Source organism: Thunnus thynnus, chromosome 15 (genome assembly GCF_963924715.1).
Source record: "Thunnus thynnus chromosome 15, fThuThy2.1, whole genome shotgun sequence".
Lineage (NCBI taxonomy): Eukaryota > Metazoa > Chordata > Actinopteri > Scombriformes > Scombridae > Thunnus > Thunnus thynnus.
In genome coordinates, this window is record NC_089531.1 from 26,371,672 (window position 1) to 26,392,017 (window position 20,346).

Consider the following 20,346-nt stretch of genomic DNA (forward strand, 5'->3'; position numbering starts at 1 on the left):
TTATGCCGCTTTTATTTTGTGTCACATTTCCTTAATGGTTTTAGAAGAGTTACAGAGTTTTAAAGGATAGGTTCACAATTTTTCAAGTCTGTCTTAAAACAACAGTCAGGTGTTCATATGAACAGTAAAAAGGTTTTCCTCGTTATTAAAAGATCCCCTTCAAATGCGCTGTCATTTTTCTTTTAAAAGCATTTAAAAGTTGATCTGAAGCTCATATGAGGTTTCAGCAGTCTGAGTTAATCATATCAAAGCCTAGCCTGGCACCAAACATGCTAGAGAAGCGAACCTCTGCTCTTCTTCTCTGGCTGCATTTAGGTTACCGGCCAAGTAGTCAGCAGCTCTAATTAGCTCAGCACATGTTCCACTGTGGGAACAGTTTGACAGTGTGATAACTAGCTAAACAATTTAAGAGATGAAATCTTCAGGCAATCTGCTGATAAGGACTCACATGCTCAGAGTTAATGTAATTATAGGATTCATTTAAGCCAGCGTCTGAGAGACCGGATACATCTTATCAAAGCCACGGGCTGACCTGGTGCAGTTCCCTCTAAATCAAGCACACACATTGTATCTAGTCAGAGATCCAGTATTCAATCATTCAACGTGCAGCCTTCAAAATGAAGCGGAGTGACTCAAGTGAAGGATCTGTAATAGATGGAAATGACGACAGCCGATGAGGAAGAAATTGAATCAAATGGGGCCTTATGGATTTGCATTCTATCATCACTGCTGGTTTGACATGATTACTAATGGTTACTGACAGCGGGATTCAATATGTGCTCCATGATGATATGATTTATTAAGCCAGCACATCTCATTCTCTACAGTCTCTGTGGTATTTTATAAGTCAAATTGCTATGTTATCTGATCACAAGCTCCAAGATGGAACTGAAGGTGAGACTGTTTAGTCAGTTGCTGTTTCTAAAGTCAAGAATGAACATCGAGACTCATCTTTGAAGGACATGGAAGAAAACACACAATTTCACATATTAAAACCTTTCAAAGTTTATATGGGGAATGTGTTGGAAACCAGTTACATATTTAAGGAGCGAGCAGACATGAAGCAACATTATCATTCATTTGGAGTTGTATTTAATCGTGTCTACCTGGAAAATCTATTTCTGAGAAAAATATTTGGCTGTTTGGTGCTGAACAGGTAGGGTGCAGTGAGCTTTATTCACTATAAACAGCTACTCACTGATGAAAACGATGCTGGTGAGAGTGAACTAAAACCAAAACTGGCTAAAAGATGCTAAAACACTCTGGCACAGAGAGGTGAGCTGTAGTGTGGGGATAATTCTCTGTGGGTTTGCACTATAAGTGTCTCCTTTCACAATATAATACATACACTCATTTGATTTATTATTAATAAAAAAAATAACTACAGCAGCTTTAAAATGCTTTTAAATGTAAATAAACCTCCATCTGCTGAAGATATGATTGACAGAGCAGCTACTAAATAGACCTTGAAGTGAGATTTTATCAATGAAATTCACTTTGTACTTTGACATTTCTCTATAAATATTTGTTACGAGGTAAAAGCTTATTGATTTGTTATTGGACATTATAAACTGATGTACTCTGCAGTAAGATCTACAAAGTGATTTTGTTCTAAAACAAAACAGTTCAATGAGTAAAATGAAGATTAATAATATTTCAGTATGTTCATTTTGATCATTTGACATTCAGTTCATGTCTGAAGACTAAGTGGAGAAGAGCTACATCACTGTTGACTATTGTATATTTATTTAAGCAGCATCACAGGGGATGTAAAAGAGAAACACTTGATTTGCTCAAAGAATTGTCAGATAGACGTCTGAAGCTAATTCTGCTGTAGGGATATGAAACCACACGGGTCCAGAACTATGATCCTAATGAAGGGTTTCTTTGTCTTAAACCACATATTCTACAGATTTTATATAACACTGCCCTCCTCTGGTCATAGAGGCCACATACTTGTCATTCATTTCAAATCATTGTTAAATATCCCGTAGTTCCCAGAAGATGGAGGGATTACACTGATGACTTGCTGTTAACTGAACACACAGTTAGACTCAGGAATAAAGACAGCATGTTGAAATGTAAATCACAAGTTATTTTAATTTCTGAGTGGATTGTTCAATTATACTGTGGTTTTCCAAAAAAAAAGTTTTAAAGATCTCTGTATCAAAAAAGAAAAAAAATATTTTGTACCATTACTAGTTGGAAATAACATTTGAGAAATACTTTACAATTAAAACATATCAGCAGGCAATCAAATCTACACAGGTAGTCTATACAACTATTGACCTGCATATATTAAGTACCATAAAACAGCCAGGAAAATAAAAATATGTACATTTTCCTGCTGGAATAATTCAATTATAAACATATAGAATTATGGTTTCAAAAATGTTAAATTTTCTATACACCCAATTAAGGAACATGAGGTGCCTTGTTATAAAATTATCTAGTGATATGTGCTCCATGAGAATCATTTAAATGATCAACAACATACAGTAAAATGCACAGGTTATGATATTATATATTAGGTTGGAGGGTCTAGACTAATTTTTCCATCACTAACACACTGTTGTACCACATGGTTTCACATTCTGTCTGAACCTTAAATTACATGAGTGTGTTAAATCATATGAGGAGTAAGGCGGGTGCTGTGTGGCAACCTTTAGATAGACATTTATAGTACACACACGTATCTACAGTGCTAATATAAAACTACAGTGATCTCTTAATGTGCGTAGTCTTCCTTTCCTGGGAGGAAGGGAGAAAATATATGGTGAAGGAAGGCAAAGGCAAGGTGAGAGTAGTTTCCCCTGAGGGAGACAGTGTGATACATACAGTACAGTAGAGGTTAACCCTCCAGTTCAATCTAACTCTTAATGAGCTGTGCAGCCCCCAGCAGACGGTTGGGGGGGAAGGGTTTCTCACACTTTTAGTGTTGGCACCGGGCGCCTCCGACATGGACGCGCCAACAAATTCCTCCTGTCCTGAACTCCTCGGTCAATGTTCTGAGAACCACCTGAGGCTGAACCGCTGTGCGGCTTTTCTACCTTTGGTTCCAGTTTTCAGCAACGGTAGTGTCTTCAGCTGGAGCGGGTTAGTAGGCAGTCAGTAAAAATGAACCAAATGGGCCACATGTTGAGTTCATGGTGCCTCCTCGCTGCAGTGCGGACAGACTGGACACTCGGTTTAAGTGCTTTACTGGTCAGCATGGGCGGCTAAGGCCGGTGGAATCTGGGGGAAAAGAGAGGTCAAGAGGTTACTCAGGATGCTACATGACTGCAAACCTCTTCAGATTAAAAGAAGAAAATGCAGCTTTCTTCAAAAGAAAAAAACAGAACTCATGAAGTATTGATGACTATGCTGAATAAACTTGGAGAACAGTTGAGGTGAATTATTGATGTGTACGAGCCTGACCGGGTATAGATCCTGCTTTCTTCGTGAACCTCCATCTCTGAACTCTTGAATTCATTCAGCTCCTTGCGGATGGCAGCCTGAGAAGAGACAATGAAGAGACAGCACTTCAGCTGGAGTGGCTTTATTTGTTTACAGCAAGGCACAACAAGGAAGGAAGCATGTTTTTGCCTTTTAATATTCCAAACAAACAACAAGCAGCAATGTTGACACCGTGTGTTACTTCCAACATTTTCCATATGAGAACATCCATATGATTTCTGCTCCTACATATTTTATGAGCTTCACTGAACCAGGTAATTCACCTGGTCAAACTCAACACAGCCATTAAGCAGCGTCTGTATCGCATTCCCAGGATTCTTCCTTGATACTGAACCTGCTTGGAATGCAAATCCTCTCAGAGTTGACCACAGTAAAAGACAGCGTTGTTAAAAATGCACAGGGCTTAGACGCTCTTTTGCTAAGAAGCTCTAAGCCACCAGAGCCCTGTTAGTATGAAGAAAGGTGTCGAGCGTGCGTTTGTGTGTGTGTGTGTGTGTGTGTGTGTGTGTGTGTATGTGTGTGTGTGTGTGTGTGTGTGTGTGTGTGTGTGTGTGGAGGTGAGGATGTGTTGAGCCTCACCTTGTCAGCAGGAGTCAGCTTGGTCCACGGTTTATCTGCTCGCCGGTCGTAGTCGTGGGCATGGGTGGACTCCACGTACTCGTGGAAACGCAGGATCTTCCTCGCCTGAAGTTCAGCCACTGTTGGTCTCTGGGACAGCTGATGGTGGAATGAATATGTTAACTGAGGTCTGTCTCAGGTGTCACACATGTGTTTTCTAGCTCATAATAATGATCAAGGAGACATATCGGTGAATGCATGATACAGTTACTTTGTTGCATCCTGACCTTTCTGGTGAGCCTCCGTTTGATCTCGCATCTCTCTAGTCGTCGGTCCGCTTCATTCTTGGCTGCAGAAGGAAGGAAAAAGACATTCCATGAGAGAGAGAGAGAGAGAGAGAGAGAGAGAGAAACACTGCAGCCAGTCAGGTAGATTTCACCCGAGCTGCTGTTGGCACGCTGCGCTCACGGGAATCTTTAATCAGCGCGGGGCTCTGCACAAAGCGCGGCACTGTTCGAGAGCGGGTGCGAGGCATCGTCTTGGCCGAGGACAAGCGAGACAGATGAGGGAGGTACGGATCCTGGATCAAAACGTGATGACAGGTTCGGAGAAGTATTATGTTCAGACTTGGTTTTGGGATCCGACTTAGCAAAGAAATGATGCTGCGCTAATGTTTCACCACAGTAGGGTGATATTTAAACTGGACTGCAGGGATGTTTTTGTAATAATGTTGTTTTAACAGTTTACCACAAGGGGGCGTTTATTTTGTACGCCTAGGCCCAGATGTACACACACACACACACACACATATGAATATGTTTCCTTTTTCTCAGATTTTTAAAGCCATGCATATAACATGGTTCTGTTGTACAAATCTAAATTAGTGTGACATTGTGTACATGTGCATGAAATGCTTGTGGACGCTTTTAAACTGGATTAAAACATGACACAAGAGGTTAAAGACAGTCCTAGTGTCGAGTCAAGAAGGTCAAGAAGGCGGGTCGTCTGATATGAGCCTTTCAGGGAGTAGACACCCTTTCAGTAGCTGGTATGGCAGTGAGGCTTAGTGCTAATTAATTCTCTACCACGTAAAAACAAATCTTCTCTCCGGTGCTGCCTGTGCTGTTACAATACCTACTGCGCAGGTTTGGATTTACAGTTTATGTGTCTTACTGAGTCTCTACTGAGCACAACAGCTACAGCATCACCTGCAGCGTTGCTTGAGAGGCCACACACGTATGAGACACAGCTAAGCTGTAACCCCTTAAGGCATGTCTGTAAATCCAGCTTTGATCACCTGTTAAGCGTATGAATATCTGTGACTGCTGCGCCATCATCGTCGTTATTAAACATTGAGAATCAGTGACGATCTAGATCATTTGCACTTGTATTGAAAACGACGTTATATAGTGCTTCACAATAAAGGATAAGATGAAAAGGGAAAAATAAAGGAAATAAATATCATAAAACTGAGTATACAGCTGTGCATGTTTACTATGAATATTTTAATTGACATTCTGACAGTTTATACATGGGGTTTTTTGGTGCATACGCATGTTTTATCCAACTGGCTCCAGGAGTTGCAACATGATTCAAATCAGACATCCTTTCCAAGTGACCTCACCATTAATAATTTACAGAACCGCTGTGTGTTTAGTGTTTAAACTATCAATACGCCTGAGGGCCAAAAGAGACTTTTGATTTCTGCAATGATGAGAAAAATGAAGAGTGTGCTTTCTGACGTTGTGGTGCAGACGAATCGAATGCAAATAAATACACCTGGATGATTAAATGAGGGAACGGAGAGATAGATGAAGGGGGAGTGTTACCTTGAAGGATGTTTCTCTGCTCCAGCTCCTCTGCTGTCGGTCTCTGACTCAGCCGCCTGAAGATAGAAAACACTGCTGACTACTCAATTTTAAAAAGCTGATATGGATTCAGTCTAAAACACACATTTTGTCTTGAGAAGTGTGTGTGTAAGTGTGTGCTCAATCTGGAACTGATGGAGCACCTGTCAAATAGTGAATTACATTATAAATAATGTCAAACAGCATGACGGCTGTTACATCAGAGATTGATGACCTCTATTTTTATGATAAGGATGTATGTCAACGTCATGTGCATCAGTCTGTTGATATGATGGGAGAGACATTAGGGAGGAGCGGCGGCTCTTTACCGTGTTAGTGCGGTGCCGATCTTGTTCCTCACTGCCACCCACTGCTCCCTGTTGTTCCAACTCATGCTGTCCTGGTTCTCCTGAGTGTCTCTCTCCTCTCTCTCCTGTCTCTCCAGCTTCAGGGCCAACGTGTCCTTCCTCTTCACGCGGCTCGCCAGCCCACCTACCAAGCAGAACGATTATTATCACAATCAGTTCAGATGGTGCAAATGCCAAAAAAAATGCAAAAAATGTTCATCACAAATTCCCAGAGTCCAATGTTGCATCCATAAATTGCACCGATTGTCTGACAGGAAATCCAAAACTCAGAGATTTACTGTCATAATATAAGTGAGAAAAGCAGAACATTCACAGCCAAGAGAAGTTTGGCGTTTTTGCTCGAAAACATGTTTTTATGGTTTAAAATGTTACATATCAAGGTCTACACAGACTGAGGACACTAATTATTTTCAGTTTTTTCCTACATAACATGTATGTAGAAAACAAAAAAGGTCTTCAGGCACTTTTAAGTATAATAAGAATAAGAGAAAACAGTATATCAAAGCACTATTTATTTATTCACTGTGAAGTAGAAACTGGGTGGGTGCTCTTAACCATAAGCATGCATGATTAAATCTTATGATTATATATTTGATCTTATACTGTAGGGCTTGTTTTCTTATTCTCTCGTGTTTCTTGCTCTACTTAATAAAACCTGGACATTATTTTATTCATTCCCTCTGACCAGTTTTTTTTTTTTTTTTAATCTTCAAGAGTCTCATCAAGCCTCCTGATCTCACTGCATTTCAAACGTTCTTTCAAGCATTTTATTGAAATACAAGCTTTCAGTATATGTTTAAAAGCAAAAACCAGCATTCCTCTTCAGTTGATCGGTGTTTTCAAGCAGGGCACTTGTATCTACCGTCTCTACCGTATGACCTAAATATAATACAACGTGAGCAACTTACTCGGAGGGCCTTCCTCATCGTCGTCGTCATCGTCGTCGTCGTCTCTGTACAGGACGGGACCGTCGGAGTCAGACTCCTCCTCACTGTCGCCGGGGCCTCTGCCTTCGGGGATGACGCAGACATTGGGGTCTCCGATCAAACCCCTCCGGCTGCGGGGCCCCAGCTCAGGCTGACGGGGGAATCTCTGAGGCTGCAACTTGCGCAGCTCCTCCTCCATGTCGAAGTCATCGTCTTCTGGCCTACACAGACATGAGGGGTGTATTATGCTGAGTCATGTCATATTGTGTCTGATAATACACATCACATATAAATTTGACCACATCAGATACATATATATATAACCAAAAAGCTCACATTAAGTCATAACTCTGTTCTGCCTGCAGTATGAGAACTAACTGTAACACGTTGAGGCTCCTTGTAGCCTCAATCCACCCTGATGTTCTAAGCTACCTATGCAGCTCAGTACTGTTGGGCACAATCAGATGTACTTTACAACCCTTTTGCCAAGTGAGAGAATAAAGCTCAATTGTTTGCTGAAGAGATTAACAAGGCACAGTTCTACAGATTGAGTTGGCTGGCTCTGCTGCTGCTAGAGTACATACAGGTCAACAGCCTCAACGCAAAGGCCTCATGTCTTTCCTTCATTATGGGAATGTACTGGAAACACATCTGTGACTACATTCATAGAAATTTATTGAACATCTAATAAATAGATCATTAAAAAGTATGACAAACTGGCTAATTTGCCCAAGTTGATTTTACAGAGAAAATAACTTTTATATTATGGATGTGTTTATACGCCACATCTGGAGCAGCTAATTCAAAACCTTGGTTACTTCCAGCTGTAAGTCATCTAGCCATACTGGTAGAGGATCATTCCTTACAGGGTTCTGCCAAGTTTCCCATCATTTACTTCCTAATGAGGTTTTTTTTTTCTACAATGATAATGGCGCCATAAAGGCTGATTAATCAATCTAAGTAGTCTCTGCTACTTAACTTGTTTGTGTTTGAAAATCTGGAACTGGTGAGTTTTTGTGATTTTTTCTCTCTCTGTCAACTTAATTGACTATTGATTCTATTTGGATGAAGCTTCAGGGAAGTTTATTTTCACTCTCTGTCAGGCTACTAAAACTGTTTTTGTAGCTACCTGTCTTGTGACTCCATGTGACTTAATTTAATTGAATCAAATACATAAATTCCTCAAAATTAACCTCTCAACAAAGACAAACTACAGGGCTGCTCCTCTTCATTCTCTGCTTTCAGTTATTGTGATGCAGTCGTGCAATAGGACACTTACAGCCTGAGAGGTTCGATGGTGATGGGGAGAGAGTTCCGTGAGTTAACCATCACCTCGTTGAGGAAATCTGGAGGAGATTCAAACAGCAGCGAGTGGGCCCTCTGGGAGCCGTCGGGGTTGGGCTGAGCCGGGCCGGGGCTGGCCAAGGCTCTCTGGATGAGGATGTGCAGGGGGATGGCTGGAGGCTGGCTGGGAGGCTCGGTGGTGGGGCTGGGGGGATCGACTTGCACAGTGGTACCGGAGGAGGTGCTGGGCGGAGGGAGCGAATGAACCCTGGGAGGAGATGGCGGTATGTGGGAGGGCGGTGACAGCAGAGGCTCAGTAGAGGGCTGCTGGGCTGCCGTACTACTCTTGTCCTCACTGTTATCTCCTACAGGGACAGCAGAGGGCGGCGGTACGGGGGCAGACGCCGGGTCAGTGGTGGAGGACTCTGGGACTTGGCTGGGAGGAGAAGGGTCCACAGAATGGCGCTTGGTGACAGGGGTCATCCTCTTTGGTGGGGTTGGTGGAGAGCGCTTAGTGGGTGCTGGCACCACGATGATGCCGCTGCCAGCCTGTGAAAGCTCCGCTGTGAAGAAACCACAGTAACCAATTATTACAGTCACATGAAACAACACTCGATACATGAGTCCAACATCCAAACTTCATCTGCAGCCACAACATGATGCACATTCAATCTGTAGAAAGGTGAAGTTAGTGTTTTTAAAAAAAACAAGCAGACAAGCAAACGTGACAAAAACACTTTTTAAAAACAGTTTCTGTTACTGCTGAGCAGGTTGTTGAGTCAGTTGTCAACAGACAAAAGATCTTTAATTGTCTGCAAGAATCATAACATGATGCTACATGTTGTATCTGTGAGGGATGTGCAACACTGGGGAGTTCAGCATTTCAAGATTTCACAACATGACACATTTCCATTTGTTTAGTAAGTATTCAATTAGACAAACTCTGCAGTCTTTAGTGAACATCCACTGGAGTCAACAAACACATTCAGTACACTCCAGCACACTGGATGTTAATGTCCATGCAGTGGTTCCTTGGCAGCGCTTAGAATAAGTTAGTTGAGCTGAAAACAGCTCTGCCGGCTGAATACACATGCAATGCAGTATTGGGGTTAAAAATGGAGGTGAGATGTTCCGTGTGTTATGAAGGATCTATACTGGTCGAGATCTGGCTCCCCGCTGGGTACCTGAGCAGGTCTGGCTAGCCCTGTGCCGCAGGTACACAGGAAGTGAAAGGTAGAGGCCGAGCTCACTCTGGCGTCTCCAGCCGGTCCAGTAACAAGGCTGCCTGACCTTAGAGCCCCTGTTCAATGAGGAAGCTGGCAAAAATGAGTGGAGATATCAGGAATGGGGCTGGGTTTATAATCCAAGCTGGAGAGAAATACAAGAGGGCACTGGATACATTCAGATAAGGTTTTACATTGTCCAGAAGCAACCCATCAATGAAAAATACTTCTGTGGAAAAATAACTTGGAGCAGAGTTTGCTTGCTAAGCAGAAGATAATGCTATTTGGTAATTCTACCAACTAGTTTCTCATAGTTTCATCATGATGCTTTCTGAATATTCCCCCTCATTCACTATGATTAAACAGTCTTTTTTCAGGGAATTAATCACAGGGAAACACCTTTTTTTTTTTAACATATATTAACATGTATTCTACATCTGATTGACCATATTTACATGTAGTATTATATCCAAAATATTTAGAAGTATCCAACAAATTTTGCTGTAAGAAAAAAAATAAAACAGCATGTATTCTACTGGGATTCCCTGCGTGAGACGTGGTCTTGTGCACAAAGTTAAAACAGCCCATCACATCCGCACACACTCTCTCTCCTCTGAGTCCATTAACAATGTATATTGCAAGCTAGTCTTTCCCTACAAACGTGCAGATTGTATCAGTAACAGTGTGAAGTGAATGCAGTAACATATGCATAGAAACCTCACCTAACAAATGGTAGTGGAATGTGTTACTGCTACAGAGACAGTGTGTGTTTCACAGAGACAGTGCTGGGATGGGCTGTGAACAAGAGCAGCTGTGGCATGCTGGGACAAAGGATATGAAACACTAAAAGCCAATCAGTTTCTATCTAGCCTCCAGAGAATTGCTGGCATTGCATAAATGGTGCAAAGACAAGCCGGTACGTGTCCCCCCCCCCCCTCCAGAGACTGGTGCTTGTGCACACTGAAACTGCACACTAGCAACACGTTGGAAAACACACTACGCAGCAACCAGCCTCAGCTCACACTTATATGTGGGGAGAGACTCAATGAACTTGTGGCCGAGACTTAAATGGCTTTAAAAAGACACACTATCCATTCAAAGAATATCTTGTTCTACCACCCGCAGTTTCTTACTCACTTCCTGCACACCCAGCATACCACGTAAATCCCAACCTCAACTGACACCTCACAGCAGTTGTTTTGTATGAACGAAAGATTCAAAAGAATACTGCACCTGAAAAAACATCTTCCCTGATGGGAAGTGAGCTCATAAATGGACTTTGCACCTGCAGCCTTTTGCAGCAGTTGAACGTGATGTTTGACTGCTACATTTATCTACTTAGTTTCACATTAAACCGGCTGTTTTGTTCGGTTGCACCCTTTGTATTTACACAATAACTTAATGTAAGTGAGTGTGACAAGGGCAGCACCATCACATGTGACCTAGCAAACATAAACAGAGCTGCAACAATTAGTCCATCTACAAAAAAATTCATCAGCAACTATTCTGATAATCAAGTAACTGTTTAAGCCATTTTTAAGCAATGATTGAAAGCATTCGCTGGTTTTTCAACTTGTGCAGCAGTATTTTTGTTTGATGCCAGAATGGCCAAGTGATCTATGAACCTCTGTGGGGAAGACATGCAATTTGATACCATTGTTTGTCAAAGATTCAACACACAGTTTCTCTGGGTCCTATTAAATCCTACACAACTCATTTTGGAAGTTGTTTGACAAATAGTGTAAACATAGATATGCATAGACCAAAGCAGCTGTTTCTTGAGAGAGATGTACAATAAAAACAACAGAAGCAGACGCCAACAAACTCACCGAGCAGTGCGGGGTTGCTGTTACGGTTGGTGGGTTTGGGTGGAGGGACGGGAGGCTGCTTGCCATGGGGAGGGACAGGGGGCGGCGTGTCGGAGTCGCCTGAGGAAGGTCGAGGTGGGTCATCTGCTATTAGGGAGACTGTCCGTGGCGGCCTGGCCACAGCTACAGGAGCGGAGGAGGAGGAGGTGGAGGAGGAGGAGGATGAAGAGGAGGATGAAGAAGAAGGGGTGGGGGTTGAACTTCTGCCGGGATCGGTGGAAGGAGTAGTGAGGAATTTCGGGGGAAGCAGGGCCTGTTTGGCAGGGGGAGGTTCCTGCTGAGAGTCCTGTGTCGGGTGAGGGTCGGGGGAAAAGCGAACACCAGCGGCAGCGGATTCTACGGAGGGAGGACACAAACAACACACACATGACATGAGCAGGGGGGGGGTCAAGACAAGGCTGCTATTCTGTTCTCTACATTATGAAAAACTGAGGGTGAAGGAAACACATGAAGGATATCACAAAAAAACACAAGAGGGAAAGCAAAGGTGTGACTAAACCTTGTAAAATAAGCAGATCTGTTAGAGCTTACCCAGGGGGCAACTCTGATCAAGGCAAAGACAAATATTAGGAGACGAGGGGTAACAAGCAGACACGGAGACAGATCAAAGCAGCACATACGGGTTCTAATGATTTGTTTCTCCCTTTTTTCATGTTTACATAAATCCATGTATCAAAGCCTGATATTTACTAGCGGCTTCATAACTCCTGTCAGTGTAAACATTCGCCCGAAATACCTCGACAGCAACATCAGGAGACTTGGGTTCGCAGATGTGTTGGTATTTCATCATAGCAAAACGTTCACCGGCTGACTGTTTGCTGAGAAAATGGTTCACGATCACATTACGCAAGAGACAGCGTGTCTGCATGTTAACTCACATTGTCGACGTGACGGATTCGAGTGCAAACAGGACGTAAACGTTTCATCTACGGAGGATAGTTAATAATGCAGAATGCAATAAAAGGCGCAACCTTGAAATGTCAAAGCTGAAGTCAAACAGTATACTCTTGGCAAATACCCGTTATATAAACAGGTATGGTGTATTTAATGAAGGACTGCCCAAAGAAGGTAAAAGCACACGTGTTAATACTCTAAACTGCTCTCAGGTTAATAAATCACACCCATATGACTCATCTATCACGTAAAAATGTGCCATCTTCCCTGAATGAAGACATTGTACTGGCTGATTGGAAGTTGGTCAAATCGCTGCACCTCATCTTGTTATTTCGGTGCTTGCTTATCACTTGAAACATCACAGTCGCTGTCATAGGTAGGCAGGCTTTCCCTGTTAGGAATGCAGATCTGATTCTCTCTCAGATAGTCAAATGGTTCTAGCATCATTGCTACCCTAAATGGTTGAGTGGTATATTATAAAGCGATGCTGTAGTCTATCTGTATTGTATAATAAGGGGATGGTGGGAAGTTTTTCAATGGAAATGGCTTTTAGAATTCATAATACAAACGTGTGGAGATCATTGCTGTCAAAATTAAAGTCATTTTTACCTCAATAAATCATGTCAGCACTCTCATTGGCTGTGATAGAAAGCGGGGTTGCCATATGAAAAATGCTTGTTCTGATAATGGCATTGTTAGCTCACAAGATATACATTTGTATGCAGTCAAAAATAAGGAAAAAGTTACAGCGCCGTTCTTCGTCTTGTTCTGACTTGTTTTCACTATCAACAAACACGATCATACATTTTGTAGTATCCTCACAACATGTTGTTAAATGTTTGTGGACGTGCACGTCAGCTCGGGCAGTACCACCAACGTAGCTGTGGAGCCAGTACATGCAGCGTTCGTGACATGTGGGGTCGTGTGTGGATCATGATACGCAAAGCTGTTTTCTGTTGTGTTGAGTGAGAATTCTAGTGTGTGAATGGGAAAACTTATTTTGGCACGAGAGTTTTTGACACCTAGATTAGCAAAATAGTCTCTCTGGCGCTAACAAATCTGTTGAATCTTGCAGGTTGTTTGCTCTCTGAAAGACGGTGTCTGCACTCGACTAAAGATTGTTTACGAGGGAAGAATCTCCACTTTGTAACACTCCTGCGTGATCGCAAGAGTGTTTCTGTAGTTCCGACAGACTGGAGAACTACTCTCAAGTAAAACGATCAGCTGATTGCATGACATTGATTTCAGGAGTCACGTTGTCCCAGTTAAACTTTCATTCATATCATATTAATAATTCACGCTGAACAACTTCATACTGTTGAACATTGATCTTCAGTATTTGGAGTAAGTCAGATACAAGAATACAGATATACAAAGTGTCAGATTACATTTTCAGGTTGTAGTGACAGGTTGTGAACATTAATGAGGTTGCCACTAAAGCACCTCATGTAAAGGGGGTGGCTGTGGCTCAGAGGGTAGAGCGGGTCGTCCACTGTTCAGATCGGCGGTTTGATTACCGGCTCTTCCGCATGTCGAAGTGTCCTTGAGTAAGATAATGAACCCAAAACTGCTCCCGATGGCTGAATGTGTGTGTGAATGGGTGAATGTGGATTGTAGTGTAAAAAGCGCTTTGAGTGGTCGGAAGGAAAGGCGCGTTTAAAGTATAGTGTGCCAAACTTAGCAGGCTGCACCTGTTACTCTTTATAAGGATGGAGCTTGGGTGTGCACTGGGCAGCTGTGTTATTTAGTTAAATATAGTTATATATTATCTCCAGCAGAAATAGTTTTCTATCCATGATAGGAGTTGATAGAAATAGGGCGAAGTTTCTGTGTCTTTTCTAGTCGGCAGTCAACTGAGTTAAAGGTTGTACTAAGATAGTGTGACAACTTGATTTTTCTTGACCTTTTCTATGAAGCCTGTGACTCTGATTCAGAAGAGTGACAACAGACCCATCAACATTCCATCTTTTCATTGTGCTGCTCAATGTCACTAACTGGCGGGGTGAAAAGTAGAAAAAAAAACACAGGCTGGGTTAGGTCATGGAGTTCAACACGAGAGAGAGATCCTACCTGAGCGTTCTCTGAACTCTACAGATGGGTTGTATCTGGGCAGGGTGGACCTGCGGTCAGCCTCTGAGGCGGGCCGAGGCTTCTTGTTGTCCTCTGAGGAGCTCTTCTGTAGAGGAGGCCGTGTGTCCATCTCAGAGACGGGCCTGACTGGAGGTCGAGACTCGTCCACGGAGCGCAGAGGCTCTGGCTTTTCTCTCCTTTCCTTCTCCCGGTCGTCTCGTCGTGCTCTTTCGTTCCTCTTGGACCAGTCATCCCATTTGTCCCTGTCCTCTCTCCTCTCTCTGTCTTCTCTCCTGTCTCGCTCATCTCTTCTATCTCTGTCATCTCTCTCCGCTCGAGGGTCTTTCCTGTCCCTGTCTTCTCTTTCTCTGTCATCTCGGTTCTCTCTCCTTTCCCTCTCAGGCCGCCGATCCCTGTCTTCTCTCCTGTCCCGGTCATCCCGCCTTTCTCTGTCTTCACGCTCCCTCTTTTCCCTCTCATCGCGATCTCTCCTTTCCCTCTCGTCCCTGTCTCTCCTTTCTCTCTCGTCACGATCCCTCCTTTCCCTCTCATCCCGATCCCTCCTTTCTCTCTCATCCCGATCCCTCCTTTCTCTCTCGTCCCAATCTCTTCGCTCCCGCTCGTCCCGATCTCTCCTTTCCCTGTTGTCTCTATCTGTCCTATCATCTCTCTTCTCTCGCCTGTCCCTGAAGTCTCTGTCTTCCCTCCCTCCTTCTCTCTCCCTGTCCCTTCTTTCCATGTCTTCCCTGTCTCTCCTCCCTCTGTCCTCCCTGTCATCTTTGCCGTCTCTCCTCTCTTCTCTGCGGTATCTATCATCTTGTGGAGGTCCTCGGGTTAAAGATCCTCTCTTATCCACATCTGATGGCAGGCGGTTTCGTCTGTCTACATCCACAGGAAGCCGTGCGTGAGAGTCCACATCCAGAGGTGCCCGATTGCTTCGGGAGGCGTCGGACGGTGCTCTGTTTCGGCGTTCGTCTCCCTGAGCCAGCCTGAGGGAATTCACCTTGATGTCGGACTCCCCTCGGGACACCCGCACTCCCACTTCTGACACCTTATCCACGTCCATGGGCACAGGGTGGCCATTCTTCACTGGTGCTTTAGAGTGGTTCACATCATTGCTCTCTGTCCACAAGAAGTTAAGAAGATGTCATTAAAGTTAGAGCTGAATAATTAAGTTTTTAGTTCTATCAGTTCTTTTGATATTACTACACTTTACCTACCATTCTCTGGGATTTCCTTTAGAACCCCTCTTGCAATCAACTCTTGACGGCTTTTTCGAACTGAAATCTTTCTTTCCAAAGCTGACAAAATTAAAAGATAAATAATCAACCATAAAAAATGCACACTGCAAGTGTAAATAATAAGCTTTTGTACCCAGCTTACCTATAGATGTTTCAGCGAACTTCTCACTTGGTTTCTTCTTTCTCCATTTCCAGGGCTTGAAGATCCTTCCCATTTTGGAGAATTTGCCTTTGCGTTTGGTTGGAGGTGTTCCCCCTCCAGAGTTTCCGTCGTCAACCCCTGTTGTGCTGTGTTGCAGGTCCACCTCATCATCTGTAGGGAAATTACAGTGGCAAAAAGATTTGACTTACAGAAAACAGTTTTTGCAGATAGTCAATACCTTTAAATATGACCAAGTCACATCATCAACATTTAGCATCAGAAAAGAGGAAGTTCTCTTATTGTAATGCAAGGTCTTATTTTAGCAGAGCTGCTGGTCTCTAATAGGTACCCAGCAGGTCAAATCAATCTCCAGTATAACCCATAAAGACATCAACACGCTCTCTTTGAACACAAAAACACTCTGTTATAAATGTCTAAAAAGTTGTCTCTGAAGACCAATGATATCACAATAATGGTGCGCTTTTATTGCACCACTCACAAATCTCATATTTGTTTTGTAAGTACAGTACATTGTGTTCACGAATGAATGGAACTGATAAGTCCCTGCTACACTGTATTGAAAAAAAGCCACATATTCTTTAGGCTTATCACAGAGTTCTTGGCCAACCTCTGTTACTAATTAGGATGGAATGTGATCTGCAGCGTTACTGAATGCCCACATCCTGATGACAACCTCCGGTTCTGTGAACACCACCACTCAGAAATCTTCTCATTCAGTGTACAGTTAATGATTAGTCTTCAACACTAATTGTCATGATCACAAAAAACTGGTAAAATTGAGATTTAAAAGGTAGACAAACCAATAAAGCGTGTTTGAGTTATGTAACAAATAGGTCAAACAAACAGCATTATCTCTATTACGCCACCTTGAAAAATATGGATTTATGATTTGGTTTGCATGTCCATATAAAGCAGGTTTTGAACTCAAAGCTGTTGCCTCATTTATGCGTCATAATAAGGGACTAACTCTCTAAACAAGGCTGGTCCAAATTCCACTCTGGCTGCCTGATTAGCTGTCACATGAGAGCCAGATAGTGCAATATGGGCACAGCCTCTTCTAGTATAATTTACACGGTGGTGTGAATGAATGTGATTCTTGCCATAGTAGTGAAGAGTATAAGAGCATGTCACATCCTCTGCACTTGTCAGATTCACTGTCAATATCAAGTTTCATATTTTTGTTAGAAAAATAATGCTACTTAAATTACAAGGAGAGAGTTAACAACTCTGACAGAAACCATGACTCTTATGCTATTGAATAAACTAAGATAGCAATGGGAGGGAAACCATTATTGTAATACTTAGGTGATGAGTCGTATGGCAGAAGTTACACAACACTCTGCTGATTGGCAGCAAGTATAGAGCCATGCAGGAGGACTGTAGTTCAAGTGCAGAAAGGAGGGAAGGGGATTTTAACCACTGTTTGACAGTTAAAGATACAGAAAGACAGGTGAGCTTGTTTGTCATCTGAGCTGTTACATTGGATGTTATATGACACAATGTGAAGGAGGCATACTTGATGGGAAGGCTGAAAATCAGTCAAAGTAAATAAAGAGATGTGGACAATAGAGGTGGTATAATCTGTTATTATGTCATGTTGACTGCATAATTTGCTATGGCCTTCACAGTCAACAGATCTCAACCCAGTTGAACACCTATGGGAGCAGACTGGTGTTCATCCCTCCACAAGAGTTCTGAAGGCTCGTAGAATCAATATCAAGGCTGAGGAACAGCAATCTTTCCAAACGATATTCCTTCAATTGATGTTTTGATGATGGTGATGGAGAGCGCTGTCGAGCATGTCAAGTGTTCAATTGGGTTGAGATCTGGTGACTGTGAAGGTCATAGCATATGAGTCACATCATTTTCATACTCATCAAACCACCCAGTGACCCCTCGTGCTCTGTGAATTGGGACATTTGTCATCCTGGAAGAGACCACTCCCATCAGGATAGAAATGTTTCATCATAGGATAAAGGTGATCACTCAGAATAACTTTGTATTGATTTGCAGTGACCCTTCCCTCTAAGAGGACAAGTGGACCCAAACCATGCCAGCAAAATGCCCCCCACAGTATGACAGAGCCACCAGATCCCCTCACTGTAGGGGTCAAACATTCAGACCTGGACCAGTTTTTCCTTTAAATTTGTCACCTGTCTGTATATCATCATATCGCACAGCCTACTAACTATGTTGACTCTAAATTTAACTGAAAGATTTCATTTTAATATGCACAGTCATTGACTTCCATATATGCATATTCAAGGATGTGACACACCCTCATCCATTTTATATGGACTATAAAAAAAAGTGGGGGCAGCTGTTGCTCAGGAGGTAGAGCAGGGTGTCCACTATTTGGAAGATTTACGGTTCGATTCTCGGCTCCTCCAGTCTACATGTCAAAGTGTCCTTGGGCAAGATACTGAACCCCAAATTGTGTGTGTGTGAATGGGTGATGTGGCTTGTAGTGTAAAAGCGCTTTGAGTGTTTTCGCAAGACTGGAAAGGCACTCAATAAATACAGATAATAATCTTTTTCTAATTTCCAAGAGAACTTTCTCCTCTAATTGGTACCATCATTTAGAAAAGACTGAATGGGACCTCTTAACTTCTTGGTAAAGAAGCCAATCAAGAGTGACTAGACTTGACAGCTACTGTTGACACAGAGCCAGCAGTAGTTTCTCAGAAACACAATTACCGCTGTGAATTTTTTTTTTATGTTTGCCCACAGATAAATTGCCTCTCTGAAGTGCACTGAAATTGTCCATGTACAAAACACTGAGAACGTGTTATGCTCAGCCTCCATGAAGCAAAGGTTGTAGTAAAAGTAACAGAGCCAATTAGCAGCTAAGGATGTGCGGGACTGAAATCCTCTGTATCACAGTGCATATGTGCCACCCAAAGGCATGTATGGAGGACAAACTTATTTCAGCAAGAGTCATTAAAGCAGCCAGGCAGAACACATAACCCTGCCTCTAAGCTAAAAAGTCAAAGCAGTCCTCATCAGCTCCTAATAATAAGAGAAAAGGAACTTTCCTAGCAGAGGACCTCATCAACACATAAAGATACAAATACAGCCTCAGGTTGTGTCAACACTCAGAATGGACAATTGAATCTCTGAAGCTGTTAATACTAAGGAGTAACTAGATGACGTCTTTTAAAATAAAAACAATATAATTATTAAATATCAGATATCAGCTTTTGACACCACATAATTACAGTTTCAAACCAGTTATCAGTCTTATTCTTACATTATTCTTACTACACTGATCACAGTCTAAGTGTAAGTTGGGGTTACTAGGATGTGAAAAAAGGTAAAATTAAATAAAATAATGAAGACAACAGACAAAAACAGTGGAGGCAAAATGGATTAAGAGGCAAGACACAAGAAAAATGTGCAGGTCAAGGTGAAAAGATGGGATCCTTGATTTTCTTCCAGCAAGCACCATAACTGATGGATTTCGACTCAATCACATGTGACAGTGGAGGGGCGTACCTGTCCTACAGATTTGTAACACATATGTTTGGATCGTCACCTCTTACAACCACTATGAAAGCCATGTCCAGTGGATGAGTTTTTCAAGGTCAGAGACTAATGTAGCCAGAATTACGTGCTACAGAGGACAGCTCAGGACAGATCTTGTTCGTATGGAATGGAGATATTAATGATTAATGCATGACCTATTAATCACTGTCTAGAATTTGATCAATCAAGAACATATGAACTGACAATGTGCAAAGTTGCTGACATATTATTGTGCATCTCCAGAGTTTGGTTCTGTCCATGCAGGGTGTTTTCCAGAGGATGGTATCAGTATCCTATTATCACACAGCTGGAATAACCGTGCCATCACTACCGTCGCCGTGGACACAATACGAGTGGTTTTCCATATGTCAGGTACAAATAGTAAAAGGTGTTGAGTTTGAGTTAACCCAGACTGCAGAAAGCCCGTCGTCTGCAGCTCTTAATCTAACCCATCCATTGTAGATTCTGCTTCTTTTACCATTCCTTCCTACAATAATCTCTTACAAAAGTGATCCATCAAATTTTAACATAAGATCTGCTGATTTTCCTCTTCAATAAACAACTAGTAGACTGAAGTTTGTTATCAAGATAATGGGGCAGCACCATTTCAGTTTCCTACTTGTTAAAAGGTTACAGCCCTTTTCATTGATGCATAATTGGGTTGTTTAGTTCCATCTAATCCATGTCCTCCACTAAAGACCAGTGTTTAACTACGATGTGTCTCTTTCTAGCAGAGCTGGGCTGAGATTCCACTTTCACAATGTCATATGTTTCACATTTTTAGTATTTATGTATGTCATCTGATTAGAAAGCAATAAATCGTGGATTGCAAGTTGGCTGATTTATAATCTAGCGAGTAATGCCAGCTATGGTTTACACAACACTCTCACATCCAGATGGATATTTTTTCCAAAGCCTGTGAC

At 42.4% G+C, this 20,346-nt stretch overlaps 1 protein-coding gene across 6 annotated transcripts in view; it reads right to left on the reverse strand.

The window, feature by feature from the left end:
* Window positions 1–2,074: 2,074 nt before the first annotated feature.
* phactr4a (phosphatase and actin regulator 4a) overlaps window positions 2,075–20,346 on the reverse strand; it is a 32,705-nt gene continuing 14,433 nt past the window's right edge. For 5 of the 6 annotated variants that reach the window (XM_067611569.1, XM_067611567.1, XM_067611568.1 and 2 more), the window contains 13 exons: window positions 15,878–16,048; window positions 15,715–15,795; window positions 14,495–15,616; window positions 11,492–11,866; window positions 9,624–9,755; window positions 8,435–9,002; window positions 7,138–7,376; window positions 6,191–6,353; window positions 5,844–5,899; window positions 4,302–4,363; window positions 4,036–4,173; window positions 3,418–3,494; window positions 2,075–3,234 (listed from right to left, as the gene is read on the reverse strand). In XM_067611569.1, the coding sequence (XP_067467670.1) occupies window positions 3,219–3,234; window positions 3,418–3,494; window positions 4,036–4,173; window positions 4,302–4,363; window positions 5,844–5,899; window positions 6,191–6,353; window positions 7,138–7,376; window positions 8,435–9,002; window positions 9,624–9,755; window positions 11,492–11,866; window positions 14,495–15,616; window positions 15,715–15,795; window positions 15,878–16,048 (3,200 nt within the window). In that variant the 3' untranslated portion in view covers window positions 2,075–3,218. The remainder of the gene's footprint in view (window positions 3,235–3,417; window positions 3,495–4,035; window positions 4,174–4,301; window positions 4,364–5,843; window positions 5,900–6,190; window positions 6,354–7,137; window positions 7,377–8,434; window positions 9,003–9,623; window positions 9,756–11,491; window positions 11,867–14,494; window positions 15,617–15,714; window positions 15,796–15,877; window positions 16,049–20,346) is intronic. The other variant, XM_067611570.1, reaches the window with a different exon arrangement.